This window comes from Plodia interpunctella, chromosome 17 (genome assembly GCF_027563975.2).
Source record: "Plodia interpunctella isolate USDA-ARS_2022_Savannah chromosome 17, ilPloInte3.2, whole genome shotgun sequence".
Classification (NCBI taxonomy): domain Eukaryota; kingdom Metazoa; phylum Arthropoda; class Insecta; order Lepidoptera; family Pyralidae; genus Plodia; species Plodia interpunctella.
In genome coordinates, this window is record NC_071310.1 from 5,838,795 (window position 1) to 5,863,079 (window position 24,285).

At 35.6% G+C, this 24,285-nt stretch overlaps 2 protein-coding genes and 1 long non-coding RNA gene across 9 annotated transcripts; 1 reads left to right on the top strand and 2 right to left on the bottom strand.

Moving 5' to 3' along the window:
• inaF-D lies at positions 1 to 12,859 on the bottom strand. Of its 2 annotated transcripts, none has more exons than XM_053758100.2 (2): positions 12,574 to 12,859; positions 1 to 1,447 (listed from the first exon to the last, which is right to left on the bottom strand). In XM_053758100.2, exons 1-2 carry the CDS (start codon positions 12,857 to 12,859, stop codon positions 1,254 to 1,256), a joined length of 480 nt encoding a protein of 159 aa, XP_053614075.1. In that variant the 3' UTR covers positions 1 to 1,253. The 2 variants fall into 2 exon arrangements, with proteins under 2 accessions (XP_053614075.1, XP_053614074.1); XM_053758099.2 differs by lacking the exon at positions 12,574 to 12,859 and adding an exon at positions 7,971 to 8,280.
• On the top strand, positions 8,375 to 17,896 carry LOC128677343 (uncharacterized). Its single transcript, XR_008405519.2, has 4 exons — positions 8,375 to 8,512; positions 12,595 to 13,070; positions 15,851 to 16,108; positions 17,759 to 17,896. It is a non-coding gene; the product is annotated as an uncharacterized LOC128677343 (long non-coding RNA).
• On the bottom strand, positions 14,524 to 23,181 carry LOC128677338 (uncharacterized). Of its 6 annotated transcripts, XM_053758095.1 has the most exons (11): positions 22,051 to 22,318; positions 21,477 to 21,617; positions 19,471 to 19,678; positions 18,492 to 18,810; positions 18,140 to 18,311; positions 17,763 to 17,908; positions 17,455 to 17,587; positions 16,752 to 16,979; positions 15,843 to 16,013; positions 15,287 to 15,385; positions 14,730 to 14,865 (listed from the first exon to the last, which is right to left on the bottom strand). In XM_053758095.1, exons 2-10 carry the CDS (start codon positions 21,609 to 21,611, stop codon positions 15,287 to 15,289), a joined length of 1,611 nt encoding a protein of 536 aa, XP_053614070.1. In that variant the 5' UTR covers positions 21,612 to 21,617; positions 22,051 to 22,318; the 3' UTR covers positions 14,730 to 14,865. The 6 variants fall into 6 exon arrangements, with proteins under 6 accessions (XP_053614069.1, XP_053614067.1, XP_053614066.1 ...); XM_053758094.2 differs by lacking the exons at positions 15,287 to 15,385; positions 22,051 to 22,318 and adding an exon at positions 22,570 to 23,181 and having other exon boundaries at positions 14,524 to 14,865; XM_053758092.2 differs by lacking the exons at positions 15,287 to 15,385; positions 22,051 to 22,318 and adding an exon at positions 22,566 to 23,181 and having other exon boundaries at positions 14,524 to 14,865.
• Between the last annotated feature and the right edge of the window lie 1,104 nt (positions 23,182 to 24,285).

A 24,285-nucleotide genomic window follows, 5' to 3' on the forward strand; every position in this document is an offset into this window, starting at 1 on the left:
TAAGTTCATAATGATTCTTTATATCAACTTTAACTTATTTGTTATATACTTACAATACTATACTTATCTTACGTACAAAAACATCAAAATAGCTTGTAGGTATCGATAGGCAGAATATTAGATCTACAAATAATAATAGCAGTAAGTATCTAATTTAGCATCTCTTAGACATAAACGTATTTATTCGGAGATAGCATATTGTTGTCTGCATAAAAAAATTGCCCAAACAAACGTTACGCGTGTATGTCACTGTTTGACTGTTCATCGTATCACCACAGAATATCACTCACTCACCTTATATGCTCGCGGAATGGGCTTGGCCATTCATTCCTCTTGCATTTACAGGCTAAATCACGGCTAAATATTCCCTATAGCTATAAATTAATGGACGTTATAATGAGTTTTAAGGAGTTCAAAATTTTGAAAGTAATTAGTTAAGTAAATATGCTGGCAAGTAAACTACCATAGACTTAGAAAGTTAATGCACACTGCACATTCTAGGAATTATTTTCATTTTTCTTAGCGCTAAATGAGATCAGCATCAAAGATGAGATAAAATATATTACATAAAATGGTCGTTATAACTGACGTTAAATATTAAATGATGAAGTACCTACATACCTAAGTTAACCAACAATACAACACCTAGTGTAAATTTCTAGGACTTTGTAAATAGCTAGGAATACGAGTTTAGGTAAATCTAGGCCACTCATATTAAAAATAGGGAGGTTCTTATGTATATTAGGACTTAATATGACTGTGAAGTAGTTACCTAGGTAATTACTCAACAGTTAAGGTACCACAGTTTGTAACAGTGGTACCTTAGGTAACTACTTTACAGCTATGGTTAGGTACATGTAAAAATTTACCTAACCGAAGTAACCTGGTACTGTCGTGATAAATCACGACAGTACCATATTGACTTCACATTCACATACTCGTAGCGCAATACCTAGACCTAGACCATGGCGCTTATTTTGCAGCTATCGTATGGTGATGGTTTGGTTACTATAATAGATTATGTTTATTCTAGAACAATATTGGTGTTTCAGTTTCAATTACATAGTACTATATTGCATTTTGCAGGAATTTGGGCGTTAAATCATTTGACAACGATTGATATATTATTGTAACGATATTGCTTTGACTAGGTATTTAATCAGAGCAAATAGTAACGACCACTACTTATATGAAGAGCCTAATTTGGTTGGTTAAATTATTACATAATATTAAGTGTAAGTTGTATGTAAATGTCATGTGAGTGTGCCGGTGTTGTTATTGGGTCCATCGTCCGTGGTGTCGTTGTAGAGAGCGGTGGCGCCAGTGTCGCTGAACACCACGTCCAGGTCAGACACCGGGCTCCCACTAGCGTTAACGAAGTCTTCACCAACCTCGGCAGCCAGCGGCATAGTCGTCACTAGCTCGTTCACTGAGGTATTGCTTCCTCCTGCAACGATATAAATAATTGTTGTATATTATTATTATGTAGTAACTGGAAACCCGCTCAGATATAGGAGATAGCGAAGATATATCATATGGATTTCATATCTTAATTGGGACTCCCCTAAAACTGTGCTGTATGGGGCTGAGTTTTAAACAACCAATAGAATTTCATTATTTGTTTCTATTATTTGTTCACTGCACAGCTATTGTGGAGTACAATTATACATAAATGGACAGTCTATTACTTCTACTTCAGAAGCTCGTAATCTAGGTCTGTTGATGGACTCTGAACTTCGTTTTCATTCATACATAGTAGAAATTTCCCGTAACTGCTTTTACCGTTTAAAACTTTTATACAAAATAAGAGATTATCTTTGCCTTAAACTTCGTATAAATCTTACTGAATCATTAATTTTGTCAAGACTTAATTACGTTGACTCTGTTTATGGACCGCGACTTTTAGCAAAAACTAAGGCGCTCATTCAAAAAGTTCAAAATGCTTGTGCAAGATATTGCTTTAACATTCCACCGCGACAACATGTATCACCCTTCATCAATTCTGCAAAAATGCTAAACATGTCGTCACGCCGCTACATCCATCTATCTACTCTCCTCTTTGGAATTGTTAAATACCGTAAACCCCTATATTTATTAGAAAAGCTAAACTGGTCTTCTAGATCTCGTCTTGGCCTTCTCATTGTTCAGAGTCACAAATTAACAGCTTTTAAAGGAAGTTTCAAGTATGCCGCAGCCAAAATCTGGAACAATTTACCTCCCCCTCTTCGTAATTTGTCATCTGTCACAATATTCCGTAAACGCATCAAAGAGTTTACTTTATTGCGGCAAATTGAGGGCAATACATTGAATTATTTTTAGGTTCATATTTATACTTTATATATATATATTTTCCATAGCTTCCATGTAATTTATCCTTATTCCTTTTTTTTATATATAAGTCATATGTTTAATCCTATTGTTTGCTGTTGTTTGTTTTTGTTTGTTTCTGTTTCCGTACATATTAACTTGTTTATTTTGCCACCATACCTACTTTTGTACTTGGTTCCAGCTGAAAATCAGCGCCTTGGCTTGATACCTTGGCACCATGCTGAGCTGGTCGCCATTTCGGCTTACATATTTTATTCGATATATATTTGTTACTCTTTTGTATGTTTGGATTTTATGTGTTTGCCGAATAAATGATTTCTTTCTTTCTTTCTTTCTTTCTTTCTTTCTTTCTTTCTTTCTTTCTTTCTTTCTTTCTTTCTTTCTTTCTTTCTTTCTTTCTATTCGTTACAATATTCCGTAAACGCATCAAAGAGTTTACTTTATTGCGGCAAATTGAGGGCAATACATTGAATTATTTTTAGTTTCATATTTATACTTTATATATATATTTTCCATAGCTTCCATGTAATTTATCTTTATTCCTTTTTTTACATTTTTTCCTAAGTCAGTATATGTTTAATCCTATTGTTTGCTGTTGTTTGTTTATGTTTCCGTACATATTAACTTGTTTATTTTGCCACCTTACCTACTTTTGTACTTGGTTCCAGCTGAAAATCAGCGCCTTGGCTCGATACCATGGCACCATGCTGAGCTGGTCGCCATTTCGGCTTACATATTGTATTCGATCTATATTCGTTACTCTTTTGTATGTTTGGATTTTATGTGTTTGCCGAATAAATTATTTCTTTCTTTCTTTACCAGCCTAACCATTCTGACGTAACCGCGTATCCGGCAGGTATTTTTTATTACACATGCGAAATGAAACAGATTTATTTATACAATTAATTACGTACGATTGAGTCGGAATAGGTCGGATTATTTATAAATAATTTGTGTTTAGCTTTGGGTTTTACGATATTATAAAATAAGCTTTTTTAAAGTTAGTCCTATACTGACTTATGCAATCCCCACAGACCCTTTAGCTTTAGGACCATTTAGACCTTTAAGGCTGAATGGTCTGTGGCGATCCCTCATGAATATAACACATCTTACAGTAAATAAACATATTGGTTAGTTTTAAATCTAAATAATTTTCGGGCATACATATAACAAAACACACATACCTACATAGCGTAAGCGAAATATGTACAAGAATTTTGGTTCTATTTTATACAACAAGGTAAACAAACAACTTTTTTGTGTGAGTGATTTGTGTATGTGTATTCCGAAGAAGAAATGGACACCTAGACAGGTACCTATGTTATACCTTAGGAATAAAATTTACTAATGGTGGACAAACACAGAATATGTAGACAAGTAATTACCTAGTACTTAAATGACATTTTTATAAAATTAAAACAAATATTATACATAAATATTCCCATTAAAAATCTTCTTCATTTATTGTTAGTTAAAGAAGCCCATATATAAGACGAGACTTTGATAGACATAGACATAAGCGTTTATGATTTTGTATGTTTGAGGCAGGTAATCTCCGAAACGGATTACAAAAATTATTTCACCATTAGAAAGGTACATTATTCAATATTGCTAAAGGCTATATTTTATCCCACTTCGCCAACATTTATATATATTTTATTCACTTCCTGGGCTTCGCTCCAGTGGGTACGACTGTCCAAAATGCCTGCGTACGTTTTTATTTCCAAATCCCCCCACGCTCACATGTTAGCCCATTTCTAAACCAAAACAGCCCATTAAATATGTGCAATAGAAGAACTTTTTTAAACTGACTTCAGTTCACTTTGCCACATTTATTTTTTTCGTGTTACATGAATGTCAGCCATCATATCTATATAATAAATTAAAGTTAAAACAGGGTAAAACGAGAATTGCTCCTGTCTTATTAGTACCTCAGCACAGTACGGCTGCATTTTGTGGCAGCTTTCGTTATGCGGCCACAAAATGTTGGAACAATTTGTCGCCTCCAATTAGAAACTTTAAATCTGTCACTTCATTTAAGTCAAATCTTAAATTGTTTTTATTCATTGCTCAATCAGATACATAGCCGTGCTGTACTGTGACAATACTCAAATAGAATATTATTATTTGTTTCATCTTTCATATTTTAAAGTTTTTATAGTAATTTTTGTTGTATTTTCTTCCCAGTCATTAATAATGTTCATCCATATTGACATTGTTATTTATAATATAATTGTATAAGTTTCGCGGATTTATCTTGCGAACTATTTTCTGGTTCTTCATCCATCTTGTATCACTGAAAATCAGCGTCATGGCACAAGCTGTAGTACCTTTTTGTAGCATAATTAATGTGCCTTTGTAATATTAACAATTTGTTCATTTCCTGTGATGTATATTAGTATGTTATGAATAAATTTATTTCTATTTTTTCTATTTCTATAATTTTGAGATCGGCAACATCTAATTATAAATAAATACGCAAAAACAAATGTAGGAAAGTGAGCTAAAGAACCATATTCGTCTAATAAAAGTGAAAAAGAAATTTCTCCATGAAATATATAGTCAACAAACAATATAGTCAACTTTCCGATTTACATTTATGCAAGCTGTATTTAACTTGCAATATAACTTATAATACAACTTATAACTTATAATCACAAATAACAATTAATATAATGTTTGTTTGGATGGAATCTTGAAACTCGCTTTTGAAGCAGATATTTTCAAGCAATTGAGCTGAGTAATTTTGTACCTACCTATACGTAAGTTTGGTGTTGGTGCACCCAGGACCGGCTCCCGATGAACGAACTGCACAGTTTACATGTCTTTTTTGTATTCAATGCAATAACAGTTTGTATAAAAAATTACTTTTTGTAAAAAACTTAATGCACCACCTAACTACCCCCTGGTACTGGAAGATTGTCTAAACTGTGCCCCACCTAGTCATTTAGATTTATTCATCTCTTTTTTGTTAATTTCTTAAATTAATACTTATGTTTTCATTAACGTTTTGTTAATAAAACACCGTTTTTTCATTTCTGTATAGTTTTACTTAGTTTACTGGTACAGTATTACTTTATAAGCTCGTACAAACGTTAACATCAGTTTACAAAAGCCGTTATTCCATAATTCTATTTCGGGCGCGGGCGGGTTGAAATCGTTGAGTGATTTATATCTTATAAACATGATCAGTGAGCGGGTGCGGTTATTGTACGTAACATAGTTTAGGTTATATTTAGATCGAGTGCAGGCGGCTTGCACGAGCGCGAGTTGCAAGCAACGGAGCTCTTCAAACGGCCGCCGCCGCCGGCTTCAAGTGTTTCTATGCACTCTGTTTTTATATCCATCAGGCAGGGTAATAAAAAACGTGAATGTATCTCGGTTTTTTATAAGCGTTAGTTCGAGTGGAACCAATTTTTGAAGTATAGCTCTTCAACCGATTACATGACAATCACAAATAACAATTAATGTATTCTTATGACTAGCTTTTGCCTGCGGCTTCGCCGGCTTAATTGATCGATGCAAGGTACCCTATGTCCTTCTATATACTTTAAACTACATGTATGCAAACCAAGGTAAGTTCGAGACTTGTGCTATGGGATACTAACTCAACGATACTATATTTTATAACAAATACATATATAGATAAACATCCAAGACTCCGGCCAATCAGAAAAAGATAATTTTCCATCATGGCCAGACCGGGGCTCGAACCCAAGACCTCTCGGTTCAGTGACAAGAACTTTACCACTGCGCCACCGAAGTCGTCAAACAAACAAACTTACATTCACTAATATTAGTAACGATATGCATGACTTGATGGTGCACCTAGGATCGGCAACCGACGAGGGAACTCAACGGTTCCTGCACGCCTCATCTTTTTGAAGGCAGCAAAAGCTTGTCTCAAAAATATTTTACGTATTTAATATGACCAAATGCTATTTGAACCTGGACCAAACTTATTAAGTCTATATTGCAAACCACTTGAACAGGATGCTGTAACAGATATTGCCTTCACCCCGCAGTTCATTATAAATACTATAATAAAATATGCAGATTATGTATTCGTGGGACCAAGAAAAAAAGTAGACTTTATACAGGCGTAGCGCTGACCCGAAAGTCTTTCATTTATTGGAATACCTAATCGATTTTATATGAGCGGAAATACCGATGCAGTTAAGAAATCATCGAGTTGACGCAAGTTCGGAAACCGCTCCTCGTAAAGACACTAAATTTAGTAGCTACTTGTACCTACCTGCCTACTTATTGTGCAACATCGCATACGTGATGCACTTGGGTGAATCATCAAGAATGTAGTCTTTTAAGAATTATTTTTAGCATCAAAAAACAATTGTGGCTTGCAATTCCCCATTTCAGACAATTTTGTGCCATATATTTCTATTCAAACTTTAAATTCTATAAAAAAAACAATATCATGTTTTTATATCTGTGAAAAAAAAAAACATAAATAAAGGTCCGGTAGTTGACCTTTTAGAAATAAAAAGTGTTTGTCTTGTTAAAAATAAAAAGCTTTCTGCGTTACTTTTGTACTGGTGTGCCCTGAATGAACATGAAAGACACGTCGTTTACATCTTGATTTTATATGTTTACTAGCTATCTAACGTACAGACCTACAGCGCCATTAAAACATCGTTAATTTTATATGGATCCCTGTTCAAATAGTGATGGACGAAACCCACTTGAAATTTTATCATAAATCGATCGCAAATAAAAAAAAACTGTGGAAACTTGAGAGCTCGCAGATTGGTTTATGGGTAATTGAGGTTCATTAGAATGTTCAGATGTTTTTATTGTTTAAGTATATCTTTGTAAAAAAAAGAAAGTAAAGGTCATTTCAGAAGAAACTATAAGTGTAATAAAGTTGAAGAATGCATTCGTGCTCAAAAAATCTTCAAAGGCAAGAATGCGCCGCATACACTGATAGGTATACGGCGACCATACCCCTCCGGAACGATCTATATGTAGCACAGATGTAGGTATATTATTGTTACAGCAGCGTGCATTGCTGTATGTATTTGAATGTGGTTATTTATCGAGTTACTAAATAGAATATAGTTATTGAATATAATCTGTGCTACTGTTATGAGATGCATACTTATGCATCTACTATGACGTTGGTAAGTATAACAATACGCATTTCTTTCATTATATAGGTACAAGATAACTTTTGCTGAGGTAGAAATACACAATCAAGCCAATGAAATTTCGGATCTTCATTGGCAACTGTGTATCTCTCGGGAATAGTGTTTTATTCTAGTTAAAGGTGATATCATGTTCAGTATGATTTACGAACAATTTTTTTCAGATTTTACTTAGGTAGTGTGCAAGATCCAGGTATTTTTTAGAAATATACCTATGTACCATGTACCTATATGTTTCAAAAATTTAATTGCTAACATTTAACATATCATTGGACAGTCATCATCATAACTAGTAGGTAAGGTAGTTCTTATCGATAGTGTTTTAGAGAAAGGTATAAAGCAGGATATACTGTTGTAATAGGTAATTTAGATTGCATTCCATTCAGATCGAATACTGTATTAGTCTATATTTACAGTTATTAGATAGAAAAGTTTAGGAGAAAGGGTCAACTAGGGAAGCGTGTTGGTCGTGTGACCTACCAGTGTGGGGCAAAAAGCATGTGGGCATTGGTGTGGTGCTGATTTGCTGGTCTACAGAGTGAGACACCTTGCGCTGCGCATAGTGCGCGTCCTTGGGTTCCCAGAAGAAGACGTAGTAGAGCGAGAGCATGATCGCGGCCAGCGACACGCAGAACACGTAAATGATGACTGTGAGGACGCGCACGCTCTTCTTGTCGCGCTTCCGCTCGTAGAGCGCATCCAGCACCACCTCGTGCCCGCTGCCCGTGCCGAGCCGCACCGAGCCCGCGCACGACCGCATGCTGCCCGAAGCGACCGACTTGCCCGACATCTCCGCTACAGCTCGCAATCTGAATGCACCGAGTCGAAGCTCGCAGCCGAATCCAGGTAAGTGGGGCACACTTATTGATATGCCCCAGTTTGGACGATGCGCCGCGGGCGAGTCGCGGTGCCGGGTCACGCCGCCCGTGTCTGCTGCTTGACACCTCCTGGTGCGGACTGCTGCTTCATTATAATCGACGCCGCTCCGAACTTCATTTGTTTATCCTTTAATTTCACGCCCGGTATGTGGAAATCTATTCCAGTTCCTCTGACGCAGCCATACGATCGCGATTCGTCTGTCATGAATCTGTCCCTGTATTTTCATTGTTTCGTTTTACGGAGCGTTAACGTTCTCATGAAAGCAACATATTATATTAATTTGTAAATATGTGCTGGATAAAGCGAAACATCACTTATATGTTGAAATACACAAAGTAGGTAGACACAGGCACAAGTACCGGGTTAAATAACTGTGATAGCGCGTCCGGGGGGACCGTCGCGTCGTTCGTTGACGAGTGTTATTTGCGTCGAGGGAGGTCAAGTATAACAATACGCAAACAAAGTTAATTCAGAAGAGGGTGTCTCGTTATATTATGACAGCGTGCGGGACGCGCCGCGACGGCAGCGACGCGGCGCCGGGCGTGGAGAGGAGGCGCGCGCCGACCTAACCGCTTTGGGATCAATATTGCCAATTCAATTGCAAAAGCGAAAAAATTATTTTGTCTTTACTAAGAACTTATTTTTAGGTATCGAAATTTCCGGATGAAAACCGATTCAGTTTTGAACAGAAATAATAAAACGAGCAACTAAATAATACTAATTATTAGATACAACTAATACAATAGTTAGGTGCATATTAAACATTGAAAATCAATATCGTAACCATTTCAGAGTATTATGGAAGTAATAAAGAACAAACCTACGAAAAAAAATCTAATACAGAAACAAAAAGCTCTTTTTTTCACATTGGGACTAAACAAGGAGTAAAAAATATAAAAAATGCGTTTAGAAAAGCGAACTGTTAGGAATCTTTCAAGCTGTAGCTCCGCTTGGCAAACTTTTATTTTCGTAGCAGAACACCTCTACAGAAATGTTCGTAGCCATAGGCCGTAGTACGCCGCCCGTTACGTAGTCAATGCCTACGCGCGTTAGCGTAGCTTTAAGTGGTAGCTAGCGATCAGATTTTTGCGAAATATGTATTTAAGACAACAACGAGACATGCTTTCGCCACTGTTCGCTAACGAATAGAGGGACAGAGTTCGAGCGTTCGAGCTCGATTGGATTTTTATTAAATTAGCGTTTCGGGAGAAAACGTTTTTCATTAATTAAATCATGTTCGTTCTTCATGATTAACTTTTTTATTGTTGCATTCTACATTAATAAATAAAGTAAATAAAATATTCTTTATTTTTATTAATTGCATCATTTACAATATTTTAAGCAAATAATACTCGTACATACTCGTACTTGTGTTAGAAATCGTCGTTGCAAACTATTATTTATTATAAAATTACTTAGCAGAAATGAATTGCTGCAATACCGACTCCATGTACTTACAGCTATAATTTCCTAGCCAAAAACGAGGTAATTGATGTTCAGCAGGTCGAGTTTGGTCACAAATAGGTTAGACCGGCGCTAATTGGATTGCAGGAAACCCCTCGAGACGAATTTGGACTCGTGCGACCACCCGAATGAAGACCACCGACCTGTTAACGATGGTCAATGAATGACGTATTTATGAATTAAAGAAACGTACTTGTGATTTCAATTTCGTCGTGACGTTTGTAGAGGATCATATGCGATGGGTTTACTTAATTAAGCTCAGTATTTTCTCATTTTTTCCTCATAAAGTTAGGCGCTCAAATTCAACTCAAATATGGCTTTGCACTTGACTCATCGCGAATAATTGGGGAATGTACTGAGCGATAGCCCATCCATGGGTGACAAAATAACGCCCTTTTCATTAATTGCATAATTTCTCACTATTCATTTTGTGAACACAGAGAAAAAATCTAAGCACCATCATATTTGACCTAAAACGACATTTTTTTTCCGCGACATGTGTTCCATCCTTTACTCCACCTGAATAGGTGAAGGGTGGACACGTGATAATATTTATAATAATAGGAAATCAATCAATTTGATATGAAAATTATCACTGCTATAAAGGTTTTACAGGTTAATGAGTCTTTTTTAGGAACAAACATTTAAAATATATTCTATCTAAATAATAAAAATTTGAAAAGTTTGTATATCTGAAACAACAGGTATAATTTGAAAATTCTTTCGATGTTTGTTTGCAGTCATGACAAAGAAAGAATGAAAGAAAGAGAGAGAGAACACATTTACATATTATGTTTACTACGCTAAAGTAGTATTATTATTCTCTATGTAAGCAACTATGTTAATTTCAACCAACTAAGTTCGACGATAAGACATTTTCGTTTATTATTCCCATGTTATTGTAGCTGTTCTGTGTCTATTGAACTACATTGAAATGTTTGAACCATTAATAAAATGAGGTAAACGTTGTGCCAGTATCTGTGTTTATATCTGGTGTTCTAGTACAATGCAAACTATGGATATGTCGGTCTCATCGTGATGCCTATTGTAATACTTACATGGAATCGAGAAAAAGTAATGAATCAGTAAAGTTTATAAGTTTAAGTGATGTTTTTGTATGAAGCTTGGGTGCAAGCCGGTTTGTCAGTGCCGTGCAGTGTCAGTCTGCAGCTTCTATGGACAATAGTGGACACGTAGGTATCTTATATACCTACATTGTTCTATTTTCTTGAATTATATATTTATTTCATGCAGATGCAGATTGTCTACTTTGGTAACCAAACTTACCTAACCAGTTACAAGACGAGATTTTTTAACTGTCGGGTAACTAAATATTTGTGAGAATAGAATTATTTTCCATTATCATACGCGATTGATTTCCGGTAGCGTGATTTAAATATAAAATCTGACATCAATGTTTGACACACTCGTTAAGTAAGAAAAAACGAAATAATATCTTAGAAAAATGCTTACATAATTCTAGGCTTGTCTATCGTTTTTACGATCTAAAGGGTGAATGATCTACTATTTTAATGGTAATTATTTATGCAAATCTCAAAAAATAAGTAATTACCAGAAATATTTTCAAAATGTTTTGGATACATTATTACATATTATAAAAACAAAGTTGTCAGTCTGTTCGCGATAAACTCAAAAATAACTGTTTTTCACGGATTTTCATCAATACCAGTAGATGCAGCGGCAGATATAGCGTGCTTTCGGAGGAAGCTTTAGGCGTATTTATTATGTTTTAGCGGAGCGATGTCGGGTCGGACCGCTAGTGTAAAAATAAAATATTGTTTGAGATGCATGCTGTAACAATGTCGGACGAGTCGAGGCTCTTCTCTCGCCTGCTCTTCACATTTTGACGACTTAACAATGTCATGTAACTTCGTCCGTAGCTTGGCAGATTTAGCGTAGACGAAAGCAGCAGAAAACAAAAGTTTTATTGAATTAATCAGTAATTGTGCAGTCTAGTTCAGATATAGGTTAGGTTGTACTTTTGACACATGAACTAACCGAATAAAAAATTGAAATACGAATAAAAAGTTAAAGCATACTTTAAAGTATGTTTTGTATTTTTCTGTTAATTCAAAACAAATGGTTATACTTAGTGAAATTATTCATAAATTCTTAGTGAAATTATTTTTATGTTACTTTCTGTTACTTTCTAAGGCTATTTTATGTTTACAAGTTTTAATTTAGTTTCACCTGTCCCAATGTTTGCTTGTCTGTATATAATCAAATGTCAGTTTCTCCTGTTTTCAGTTGTCTTACAGAGTTGACATTTCCCACGTCGCTTCAGTTTCCATGACAATACATTATATAAGCATGACCTGATGGTGCACTCAGGATCCACGAGTACCCTCGTTGCGAGCGCTCCCTACGAGGGAAAAGTTCGTTTCTATTTCGATAATGTCATACACTTACGTTTTTATTATATTTCTGTTTTTATTTAGTTTCAAAGCGATTTATTGAGATTTTGAGTTCTATGATAGTAATAGACAAACGAATATAAAACAGCAACTATAAAAATTATGAAAGTTTTGGAACCAGTGGTTATAAAGTACCAAAAACGTAAACTACTTAGAAATGTAGTGCGTACCTACGCTCTATATTTAACTACTTTTAAAAACCATTACAATACGGTACGATTTGACTAACTTTAGTTGGTCATAGACGATATGAATTATGATCGTCAAGAAATGACGGAAATTAGACAAAGTCTCTTGAAACTTACTATAATATGATTCTGGTGCAGCGCCGTGTGATGTGTAGTCATGGTGATCGCCGCGGCGCGCGCTTATCTCCTCCGTGTCGTTGGAGAGCGGCGGCTCGGGCGACTTCCACACGCACACGTAGTACACCGATAGCAGGATGGCAGCCAGCGACACCGACAGCAGGTACGCCAGCACTGTCAGCACGCGCACCACTTTGCTCACTGACTTCTGTTCATAAATCTCCCGGATTGGAGCGCCCATCTCCTCCGAAACGCTCTCCTCCTCTGTCTGACCGCAAACAGACATCTTGCTAACTCTCAGCTACATGTTTATTTCATTATTCCCCCAGGAGTTACTAGACTAGACCACTTTTTAGTTTAAAAAAATAAATAGAATGATAGATAATTGCAGCGTATGGCGCGTGTGGTATTCGCGGATGAGTAGCGCGAGTGTGGCGAGCGGGTGGCCACGTCTCGCGATCCGCGCGCCCGCGATGGAGCCGATCAACTGTACCGAGGTGATTTACGAATGTAAACTTTTATATGCCCTACCAAAGATACCTCGAGGATAGAGCCGATTCTAAAATTCATTTATATTGCGGAAATACTGAAATAGATCTGTTAAAGCGAATCTGAAATATACGTCTTTGAATTTCCGCGAGCGTTTGTAAATTCCGTACGATTGATTGCCATCGGTAGTATTTCATATTAGATAATTAGGTATTTTGCGAAAACTACTTACTGTTTAACTTTAATAGATAGTAGGTAGGTACTGCTTAGGTACCGTAAAGCTGGAAATAAACGTAGGAGTCGGTAGGCACCTAAAGAGAAAGGATGGCTCCTTTAGGAAGTGTTTGTTTGACATTTTACTTTTAGTAGTTGCAACTTAAATCCGTGGTCCCACCGCCAAGTTAGGCAGAGAGGCACAAAACATTGGTTTGTGGTGAAAGTCCTTCAGATATTGTTTGTATGTCACGTGAAAGCACATCCAAGTTATTACCATGTTAAGATGATACCAATCCAGCTTAGTGCGAATTTCGTTTAAGTTTTTTCATGATTTCGAACAACGTGTCTATCGGAAAGATGCACAATTCTAATTAGATAAATTGTTCAGCAATTTTATGTATTAAGTAGAGTCCGAAATGGCGGGGTTCCGAGCATCGGCCGCTGGGAGTTTATCCATTAGACATAATTGGATCGGTGTCCGCAGTATTGTGCGATATATGAGGATATATGGCAGTATTTGTTATATGTCCCTGCCACAATCAATCATGCTTGTGGACGAGCGCCCTGACGACTGGCTCGTCGACCTGCCTTGTAGTATATGATAATATTTTAAAGTGACAATTTACATGCGTAATTAGTTATAAAGGTACATCTGTTGGTCTTTAAATGCAAGAAAAAGGCAAAGACCTAATAAAAAATATCCATACATAATCGAATTAGATGTTTAGACATAAGTACGTACCCACAGGACATTATCTTCTGAGGGCTAATCTTAGATTTTAGGTTATAAGGTAATGAAATAAAAAGACACTTAGGTAATTACGGTAATTTCTCAAGAGTTTTATTACTTGTATAGCTAAACATTACAAATGCAAGCTCAGGTACACGAAACCGTGGTGGAGGAAATAGATGGAGAAGATTCCTAGGTCAAAAACTTATTTAGGAATAAAGTACCTGATGGAGCTTTTATTCTATCTATGTATCTGAAAATTTAAAGAAATCAAGTAGTAATTAGTAAGTATTTTTTATTATTAATTGCCATTTTGTTGTGAGTTTGGAAAGTAAACGAAATAATGTAACTTTAATCGATTATAAAAAAAATGCTAATTTTTGCTATTTCAGTATGTATAAATGTAGTAAGCACCATTGACTAGAAAACTTCACCATTACAATTTCAGGACTACAAACAAAATAAAGATATAGGTAGGTAATTATATATATATATATATATACATATATGAGAGTATTATGTATATATAATACTCAATCTAAAGAATAGGTAGGTTCCACAGAAAAACATGTGTTATACTTTTAGGTACTCAAAGTAACTTTCAATTTCTTCAGACATTTGTGTTTGATTTGATTGCTTTTTTTGTAGGTAGTACATTGCAATCCTCTATATATTTTATATGTATAGCAATATATAATTTATAATTATATCTATATACCTATACCTATTTAGAGTTTGCTCTTTTTCATTTTCAAAAGTTGTTTTTTAAGTACTCGACGTAAAATTTTTCCTGAGGGATTCTTCGGTATTTCATCCACAAATATCACTCCACCATGTAACCGCTTCGACGGTGATAACTGAAAATTTATAAAATAAAATATTTTAATAAGGAGTATTACTGCACATTTATGCTGCCACTGTATGTTAGATACACAAAATAACAAAAGCTTTGTCGCCTTTTGCTATGTCGATTAAAACGTTTATTTTAGAGTACTTTATTAATCCTTTCATTATGTAAACATTCGTTTGTGAAAATATACAACACTTTAGCATATTCGATATATTGGGAAAAACCGTTTTCCATAAGATAAAAAACTTCGAAAACTATGGGATACGCCTCACGCTGTAAAATTTTCGAGCCAGTAAACGGTCGAAAAGAAGCTCGGAACTCTTTACACGTGAAGACTTATTAAAATATGGACTTCATACAGGTAAGATCTTCAGTCAAAATCAAGTTTATATAAGTTTATGACCACACCAAATAATGCAGAACATAACCTAAAATAGTGTAATTATTTTCAGGATAATCCACGAAATCCTTCCTTTTTCCTTTAAACTCGCACCACGATTGCGAAGAAGGTATTTTTGTTCGTAAATCTGCAACAATATTGAAAATTTCCGATTTTTGCTTCCATTGGCAATGTTTGTGTACCTTAGTTGTACTAATAGCGCCATCTGCACTGAGCTTTGCGTAATATGGCCTATTCGACACGCGCGCAGGGCCCTTCTAAATCTATTATATGGTTTAATTGATCGGACCACGGATAAAAAAATACTCTTGGATCTTTGATCGACTAGTAGAACTGCACGGTTAGACCACGGGCAACAAATGTACCTACTAGTAGTATTAGTCCTACTATTTTTCCTATTTTTAACAAACTTGTGTTTAAAAAGAAAAAAACCTATATAATTTTATTTATATTAAGTAAAGGATTTCATGAAATATCATGCATATTTTTGTGTATTTATACATCTTGATGCGTGTGTGATAACACTTTTTTATTTACTTTTTTACATGAAGTAGATTAAAAAAGCGTGATTAAAAGTGAGTAACCCTTTTAGCCGCGAAGTCGACGAGCTCCACGGGCTCGAGACGGAGCCCCGGCTTGAGCACGACGAAGGCGGTGGGCAGCTCGCCGGCGGCCTCGTGCGGCGCGCCCACCACGCCGCACTCCGCCACGCCCGGGTGCTGCAGCAACACGCTCTCCACTTCGGCGGGAGGCACCTATTACACAGTCAACCAGTCTCATTAGCAAAAAGGTTTTTTGCGGGGAAGAGAGAAGAATGGCTTTTTCTTCGCCTGCGCTTTGGAAATGGACGGTAAACTTATTTTAAATATTTTTTTTAAATCGAAAAGTGATGTTTGTCATTATATAATTAATAAATTTTTAATTATCAAATTTTGAATTTGCATTATATAATTAATGACACAACAACCAACCGTATTTTTCAACAAACTTTCGATGAGTTTCAAATATGTTTTAGTGGTTTCTTTAAGAAGACTTCCCGGCTCCCAGGATTCGCGTTTTCACAACCCGAACGCAACCTAGCAGAGATGAGAGATATAAACTCATCTATATCTCAATAATCTATCTCAATAATAAGAATTGTAAAAGAAAATAAAATTACACACCTAAACAAAAAAGGGAAAATAAACTATAAACATAAGTTATATGTATAAGCTCTCTCTTATCTCTATATTTCCCGGTTTCGTTCGCGGCTGTCACGCCGTTAAACTTGAAGTCAGCGTAAAAGAATAACTTAAAGTTCTGAAGATTCGGCTTTGATTTTATAAACTGCCTGTCTGATGTATTGACGTCAGGCAGGCTGATAGGCTACATTAGCATTATTAGGAATGCTAATGTGGCTTATCAGCTACCTAGAGTATGGGTCCCTAGTCATTTCATACGACAACCACGGGAGCTAGAATTTGGCTTCATTATTATGAATATAGTAATGTTACCTGGTTTCCCTTGTATTTGATTAATTCCTTTAGTCTGTCAACTATAAAGAAACATCCTTCTTCATCGAAGTATCCAATGTCTCCAGTCTTGAGGAAGCCTTCCTCATCCATCATGTCTCTGGTAGCAGCCTTGTCTCCAGCATAACCTTTCATTACTATTGGACCTTTTAAGCAAATTTCACCTTTTTGGTTCGGTCCCAATTTTACTCGTGTATCTAATTCCACAACCTGCAAAAAAAGGCAATACAATAATTAAACACTTGCCTACAACATCAGATGACATGTCACTGATACTAAAAATAGATACCATATGGAGATTAGTCCGTGATAGTTACGATTGAGATAATTTGACTCACAAGAGTTACAAAAGAATATGTTTTCTCAGCAAATACACAGATATTTAGTTGAAGAAACAAATAATGATGAGTTTTCTAATTCCCTGCCCGACCCCTGCTCAACTACTTATCTAAATTTTCGAATCTTTGATTCGTCAGTCGGTCAAGTCAAATTTTTCTCCATACATATAAGAAGACCTATCACGAAACATACGAACACGTAGTACGTTACCAAATCCACATGCTGTCTTTTCCCACATCGTGTACGCATCGTGTAAAAAAAAATAGAAAGTGCTTGCAAACGCAACGATCTATGGGTTTCATGTTTCATGGTATATTTATTTACCTTAGCCCCCAAATATATTTACCTTAGCTTTGACTCCACGAACTGGGTACCCAGCGCTGCCTGCTTTACGGGATGAGTCAATAAGATCTTTCGTAGCCAGCAATGACGTTTCAGTCATTCCGTAACCTTGGAAAATTCCCATGCAACTTGGTAATCTGAATACGAAGACAATGAAATTGTAGGGATACATACATACGTCGAATTATCACGTTACATCCACTATAGTTATTTTCACAAAAATAACATGTTTTTGATGTTTCTACAAATTTACACTATCTATCGGCCATGCATGCATACAGGAGCCATAACCATGATATATTTGATAGTTACCGTTTGCTCGCGGCGCTGATAGTCTCCGTGCTCAACGGAGCCGCCCCGCACATCACCACATACACTGAAGACAAGTCGTACTTCTCCACCAGTGGGGACTTGGCGAGGAACACCACGATTGGAGGAACGGCCAGCAGGACGTTAGCCTACAGCCACATATAGTAGTATCACTGTACATTCACTTAACCTTAAGTTAATTGTTCCAACATTCAATAATACAAACATTGGTGTAATTTAAATATTTATAACTAAAGCCATAAATAAATCAAGATCAAGGAAAATAGGTAAACTATTTATATCTACTTAGCATATGAACTAGGCTATAAATATTTTCTTAGCCAGTCAATATAAATATTTTTGAAATTATTTCTATTTACCTTGTGTGTCTGTATTGCGTTGAGATACATTTGGGGATTAAATCCTGAAAAATAGATGAGTGTCTTCTTGACCATCAAATAGTTGATCGTAGACATTAGCCCGTAAGCATGGTACCACGGAACAACTGTTAACAATCTTGCTATAAGTTCGCTATCGACTCTGTCTTCGTTGCTGTAAAAGAAAATTGGAAAATATCTAATAATTTATATTATTTTTTCACTAGATAAGTATCTTCTAGGTACTTAAGTGTAGTGACATTTTTTCCTTCTAAATTATCCAATCCTTTAAAATTAATACTAAGTATTATTAGAAATTCAATCTTGTGAGATATCTACAATCTTCTAAACTTACTCGAAAGTAGCAGCAGAATAAAGTACATTGAGATGGGACAACATAACTCCTTTTGGTAACCCTGTGGTGCCTGAAGAGTACAGAATATAGGCGACATCGGACCAGCCTTGTACCGCTTCCGCCTCAAAATACTTCTCATCAACATGCTCCGTCACACGGCTGTATGGAATTACAGACTTGTCCACGGGCGAGCCGTCAAATTGAATTATCTTTACAATGTATTTGAGAGATTTCAGGATTTGAACATTCTTTGTAGCACTCTTCTCTGAACATATAATTACGTTCGGTTTTGATATATTCAGAACATGTTTCAGCTCATCTGAAAATCATATGTATATTGAAATCGCGCCGATGACATCAAAGAGTAGTTATTTAATATTTAGATTACATAACAAGTTAGATTAAATTATGTAGATTACATATACATACATATATATACAAAAGTGTTTGTTGGTCAACTGATTTGGAAAAAAAAACGATTTAGTGTGAGTTGCATTCGCGGTCTCGCGCACCGATGTTTTACCATCAGTGTTCTTGAGAAAAAAGGTTTTCATTAACAGAGGGACAGGAAGGGGTCCTATAAGGGTTCAGTTTTTGTCTTTTAAGGTACGAAACCCTAACAAAATTGCAGTCTCAGTATTGGGTACCAACGGCTCCATATCCTTTTAATAACTATCTGATCTCACTTATCCATATTTTCAACAATAAAGATAAACACAGTGAACATAGTTTTATCTGAAGATTATTATTTTTATCTGAACACCAAGAGTGTCACCCAAGAATGTCAGGAAAGAAGATGTATGGACCTAAGAGTCTCTACAGGGGGCGTGTACATCTTCTTTCCTGAATATCTCTTATATAATAAGAAGTAAGAATACCTAGTAAGAAGTACTAACTACCTAGTAAGAAACATACCATAAGATAAACAAGTTGCTCGCTGATAGATAAATGGACGGTAAAATATGGTGACAAATAATACCTGGCGTGTATTCTACGTTGACGGTCGTGACGGCCGCCCCGCGGCAGATGACGCCGATGGCGGCAGCGAGGTACTCGTATCGGTTTTCGCTGCACAGAGCCACCACGTCGCCTCGTCTCACCCCTAGCTTCTTCAAGCCAGACCCAATGTTAACGGACTCTTGCAGCAACTGTTGGTAGGTGATTTCCTGGCCGGTTTCACCGTTAATCTGCAATTGAATATTTAAAAATATTTTAATTGCAGAATTTCTGACATATAATATATAAATAAATATAATCTGACAGATAAATTAACCACTAAATAAATCTGCCTGATGTTATTAATCTAGTCCTCTCCAACACTTGTGGAACAAAAATTTTAACGCTGTGTTTGATATGCTAGATTTAGTCTATCAGGTACTTTATCAGCAAGCGGTGAAACAGACCCTTTGCCATTTGATTTCTGTCTTACCTGTCTCACATTTTTGATTACCACTAGTCTTTTTGACTATGCTCATTATGTACTTTGTTATACTATTAGAAAAAAAATGTAAAAAACAATAATGGTATAAGCCCTTTTAACTTGGCATTTTGTGAGAAATTACTATTTATTATAAAAATAGCTGATGCCTGCGAATTCGTTCGCGTGGACGAACAACTTTTTGTAAGGAGTCAAAATTATTAGAGAAATTTCTCAACAGCAAATGCTCATCAGACTGAACAACTTTTATTAGAGCGTCACTTCTACGTTTCCTATAGTTTAACTGTACCATCATAGGTCTACATCGGGTGTTCCAGATCTTCGATTTTTATATCTCAACAGAAAATGCTCATCAGACTGAACAATTTTTTTTAGGTCGTCATTTCTACATTCCCTATAGTTTAGTGGAACCATCATTGTTCTCCATCAGGTGTTCCAGTTTTCAAAATAAGTTATACCCTATATGTTGCCCAGGCTTAATAGCTATATAACAAAAAAGTTTCATTCCAATCCGCCCAGTAGTTCCGAAGATTAGCGTGTACAAACAGACAGACATACAGACAGACAGATTTTTTTTTAAATTCTTACGCTGTGACTCTAGCTTAATTTTATTTTTACGTAAAATTATTCAATGTAATGTAAACCTACAGGAATTTTTTTCTACTGTTTTGTTATATGTATTTATGATTGATTTTACGTGAAAAAGTGCATGTGAATGTCTAATCAATACATATAATAATTTCTGGATAAATGATTTGATTTGATCACAATGTGAATGTATGAACAAAATGAATCATCGATGTACCTAACTATGTGCCTGAACACGTGCCTGAGCGAAGTTATCAAAGAAAACTTGATTGACAGTTAAATGATGCTAAATTTATTTATTTGTATTTTAATTTCCTTGAAAACTTAATTAGGTAGTTTAAAAACAAGTTTTCAAACACAAAACTGTCACGGACTAAGGTAGGTAAGTATGTTACGTAGGTACATGTCCACATTGTCCAATGAATTTGTAATCGCTAAGGTACAATTTTTTTACAATAAAAGTTATTAAAAACAAAGACAAACAAAGACAATGTAATCAACTGTGTGTGATGTGTAATCAACTTAAAAATCTTTAAAAATTCGAATGACTTTTGGAAACTTATGCGAGAGTTGAAAAACAAATGTTTGTTTACAACCAATTTTCAGAGTCGTCATGAAATGTAATTCGCTGAGCTCAAAGTTCACTATACAAGCTTATCTGGAAGTTATTGAAGATTTTTATCAGTATCAAGGGCCATGTACATGAGGTCAAGGATAGAGAAATCTCTATCCTTGACTTCTTAGAGGTCTACATAAATATGTAGACCTCTAAGAAGTCGTAGAGGAGTTATATATACATATATCGTAAGATACTTACCTATTTATAAAAGGTTCTTGGTTGGATGCTTTGAAAACAATCGGGCAAGTGCGAGTTGGACACGCGCACCGAGGGATCATTTTAAGGGTTCTATTTTCGCCATGTTTTCGCCTTCAAGAGTACAAAAAAAAAGACTACTTACTAACGCCAAAGAGGCTCCCTGTTTGACGAGAGCTCGCAGTTTGTCTATGACGTACTGCCCAAAGGAGATGTTCGCTGGTATCCAGAAAGGTGGACCGCCATCCACCACTTTGTTAATAATTCTAATATTGTCCATAGTATACTGTAATATGAAAATTTATTAATTTTATCGAATATGTTCATTTATTTTCGAAATTTTATATTTTTATTGTATTTTATATAATTTCGGAACTGATGATTTGGTACTACCTATAATACGTTGTGTGAATAGTGAATTGCAATGACGCATAGGTACCTACTTACAAAGTAATATGCAAACTATATATAGTAACATACAAAATTTATTAACCATTTAGGTGCAATGCAATAATGAAGAGTAGGTTATACATATTGTTATAAATAGATAAATAAATATCAAATAAAAAACTAAAGTACCTACCTCCACTGCATCTAGTTTACCGCGCGTTAAATCTACTTTCTAAAAGTAGGTAGGTACCTAAAATTACACTTAACTGATATAAAATTTATTTATACTATAATAAAATTAATAGTAAAATATCAAAATAAATCCTTACTCCCGTGCTTACAGCTACAGCAGACACATCAGAGCGTGTAAATGTAAATACTGATATCTAATAAATGTTTATCTGCCACTTGCTTATGTATACCTACTGTATGCACATAATTGTATGGCTGTGATAAGTTATTTATAATTTTAACGGTTGTCCACGTATAAATGATTCCCCAGACCACCACATTTAAATTAAAACTCTTTGTAATGTTCAATAAATTATGGAGTCTAAACTCAATTTGTTTACACTTTTGTTAATAATCACAACAAGTAAGTACTTAGGTACCTAGTAAACAGGATTCCTTACGAAAGTTCGACACACTAAACTGAATTCACTCGATAAAATGCAGGATGGAGGTGACTGCTAAACACCGAATCTCTCATATCTCAAACAATATTAAATATAATGCACAGATGAAGCGAATGAAGCTCTATTATCTAAATGTATCCATTTATTTAGTTAATCACAGAGACCGAATATCTCCAGTCAAGCAAGGTCGAATAGCGGTACTACTATACCTACGATCTGCAATACGATGTTTCCCGATGACTAGTAGGTACGCGCGTGGCGCGTATGTGGATTTGTGGACTTTGTATCTTCGGCTGCATCTTGTAAACCACTGCGCAATCATTCATGTACCTATTTGGTACATCGATAATAAAACATTGCTTTTTGAAAGAAAGTCAGTTTATGCTGTACCCCGGGGCTTTCTCCCTTAGGTAATTTTGAATAATAAAGGAGGTAGTAAGTACTATTTCCTACGAGTACTACATACGAGTACCACGGACGTAGTCAGGTTTTAGAGTATCGGGGTTCAGATACTTAAACCAGTAATGGCCCACCGACTTGCAAGCGTTTTTCACAGTTTACTCTAGTGTTATCAGTCAAATCAAGGTAGATAGATAAGATAGATAAAACATTTATTTGTAATAAAAACAACACAATACACATCTAGACAAAAAACACAAAATAAAACACAGTATTCACAAAGCACAATTGAAAAGCAAGTGTACTGGGTTGCAGCAATACAAAAAGGCCCATCTCAGTACACATAGGGGTCACAGTATCACCCAGAGGGGCGATACACTGATTTTCAGATGAGACCTGAATCAGTGTGCGAACGGTGTGCGTGTATATTAACAGTGGGGAAGGAGATATATAACTACGATTGATATATTACTTATACAATAAACATTGACTGTAGCTACATACACGTACCCAACATAATAAAGAAAGAAAAATAAAATAAACAATTAAAAAATAAAGTTTACTCTAGTGGCAACACCCGCTACCGGCGGCGAAGTGTACAGTTATTTTTTTAGAAGGTAGGCTCGAAATTTATTTTTAAAGTTACAAATAGAAGAAAGAACTCTAATTAGAGGTGGTATAGGTGATATATAAGGTAGGTAAATATAAGGTAGAAATATGTCACGAGACTGTCATAGTTTTAATTTCATTAATGGTAAATCTTATCTTTTCGGGTTAGAGTTTGAACCCCTATAACCAAAATACTCCCCTTGGTGCTAGCTACTCAACTTATGATTTATTCCATGTCATAATATACTTACTTACTCTTGTACCGATCGTGATTACCCTTTACAAATGACCAACATTCAGGAGGTATTTACAAGATCATATACCTACCTAATTACACGGACTCCACAAGTTATTTGTATTAACTACCTAATTACTTTCGCTATCCCACAATAATATAAAGGCGAAAGTTTGTGAGTCTGTTTGGTACTTTTCAACGCTCCACTCGGTCAATTATATATGTAGGTATGCGACTTTACCTTATTGATGAAGGCCGTCCGCCTGTAATCTAAAAGTCCCAGGTTCGAATCCTACTAGTGCCACATGTTTCTATACCAATATGACTCATCTATATGTATAATAGTTTTCATAAACCACAAAAAACCAAGAGAAACATCGTGAGGAAACTTGCACATTGACTAGTCTAGCCTAGCTTTTCGGGGTTGGCTTTGGAACATCGTCATACTTTAATTTAATCAAAAGAATTTGTGTCAGAGTCGGTAAGTTCAGTTTATTAGTTTCATACCCTTATTCATAAAAACCTTAAAACATACTTTAAACTAAAATATGTTGGTACCACGGAGAATCTAGGTACTAATTCCATGGTTTTACTGCTTATTTATCCTGCCAGTAGTAGAGTACAGCACTGTATGTTAGGTACACAAAAGCTTTGCCGCCTTTTGCTGTCGATTAAAACGTTTATTT